The sequence below is a fragment of the Mandrillus leucophaeus genome, unplaced genomic scaffold (genome assembly GCF_000951045.1).
Source record: "Mandrillus leucophaeus isolate KB7577 unplaced genomic scaffold, Mleu.le_1.0 Scaffold235, whole genome shotgun sequence".
NCBI classification, from domain to species: Eukaryota; Metazoa; Chordata; class Mammalia; order Primates; family Cercopithecidae; genus Mandrillus; species Mandrillus leucophaeus.
The window spans coordinates 3,422,739-3,424,251 of record NW_012102421.1 but is presented as its reverse complement, the minus strand read 5'-3'; the positions used below and the strand labels follow the sequence as shown (position 1 = coordinate 3,424,251).

The 1,513-nt window shown below is 35.0% G+C and overlaps 1 protein-coding gene across 1 annotated transcript in view; it reads right to left on the bottom strand.

Moving 5' to 3' along the window:
• Positions 1–1,513, bottom strand: part of COL24A1 (collagen, type XXIV, alpha 1) — a 438,816-nt gene that overhangs the window by 333,479 nt on the left and 103,824 nt on the right. The window contains exon 13 of the mRNA XM_011982146.1: positions 1,412–1,479. Within this exon, the coding sequence (XP_011837536.1) occupies positions 1,412–1,479 (68 nt within the window). The remainder of the gene's footprint in view (positions 1–1,411; positions 1,480–1,513) is intronic.

Here is a 1,513-nt window from a genome sequence, read left to right as displayed (position 1 = left end):
ATGTTGAACCAGCCTTGCATCCCAGGGATGAAGCCCACTTCGCAATTAAAATGCAAAATTATTTCAGCTGTTTCTCAAAGTTAACACAAATTTTGCCTCTTTTTTTTTTTTCTGGAAACAAATAGAATAGAAAGCAAGAACTGACTAGAATATACATTTTCCAACCTTTAAAATTGGTTTTAGACTGTTCTAAAAAGTATATGACCCTTAGAGATAATATATACACCACCACAACTAGTTTATGGAGCAGTTTTGTGAGTGAACTGGTCAGTAACGACACATGGCCAATTTTCCACTTGTGAAGTATCAGGTTTCCTCTGTTGGAATCCACGTTTCTGCCAAAGCAGTATCCTACAAATTTTTTTCTCCCCCGGGACTAATCCCACTCACCCTTCTCATCTTTTTCTCTCGTAAATGCTCAAATGCTTTTCAGTACATGTTGATTTGCAGGAAACTGATATTACATGTGTTACAGATACATATATCACTTTGCTTGCCATGTCTAGTAATTAGTAATCTTGAAAAGTTGTGCTTCAGGGACTGAACAGAGTATACTGTCTAACTTAACATGAATGAAAGGGAAAATTGGCTTTGTTTCTTCATTTATAGCTTTCCTTCAGGTACCATCCATCACATTTCTTCCTGGATCTCCCTTTAGGGCTTCCTGAGTCTCTGTGCTGATTCTTTAATAACAGTATCCATCATCATAGTCAGTTTCTAATATCTTACCCTTTTCACTGTTATAGTCACACTATATTTTCAATATAGTAACACTATAAGAGATATGACTTTATTTTTTTCTATGATATAATGATATGTTATTTTCTGATGAGAGAGAAGCAGTTACATGATCAAAAACTAAATAGTTCCAAAACTATTTTGACTTTTAAATATTGTGTATGTGTACTATGGACAATGATATATGTACCATTCTAATTTGGACTGTTATTGAAATTTATTTGCATTTCCTCAGGAAAAGGTCAGGGAACAATCAGCTATGGATTGGGCTTTAGTGAACTGGTAAGCTCCTGAAATTGTACAAAAAAGTCAAGTCTCTGTGTGTGTGTGTGTGTGTGTGTGTGTGTGTATGGACATGGATATTTTCTGGGAAAGGATTCAAAATATTTATGAGATTCTCAAAGAGGTCTGCGAACTGCAGAAGTTTAAGAGCTACTAGTCTGAAACATATGGGGCAAAAGCAAAAAATGAATAACAGTGAAATAATATCTGTTACAGTTTTTTAAATAAAAAGGTCTACAGCTAATCAATTAAAAGGTTGTCCTGCACTAAACGGAGTAAAAAATCACTGCGAAGAAAAATTGAAAAAGTGGGGGCAAATAATCTCTCAATGGTGTTCTCTAATATGTGTCTTTTTCACACATGATATAAGTCTTATAAAGGAAGTACCTACTTGTTCACCTCGAAGTCCTGGGAGTCCAGGATGTCCTTTGAGACCCTGCAAAAGAATAAGCAAAGACACTCTATGAAAAGTAAACTCATATGCGCCAAATAA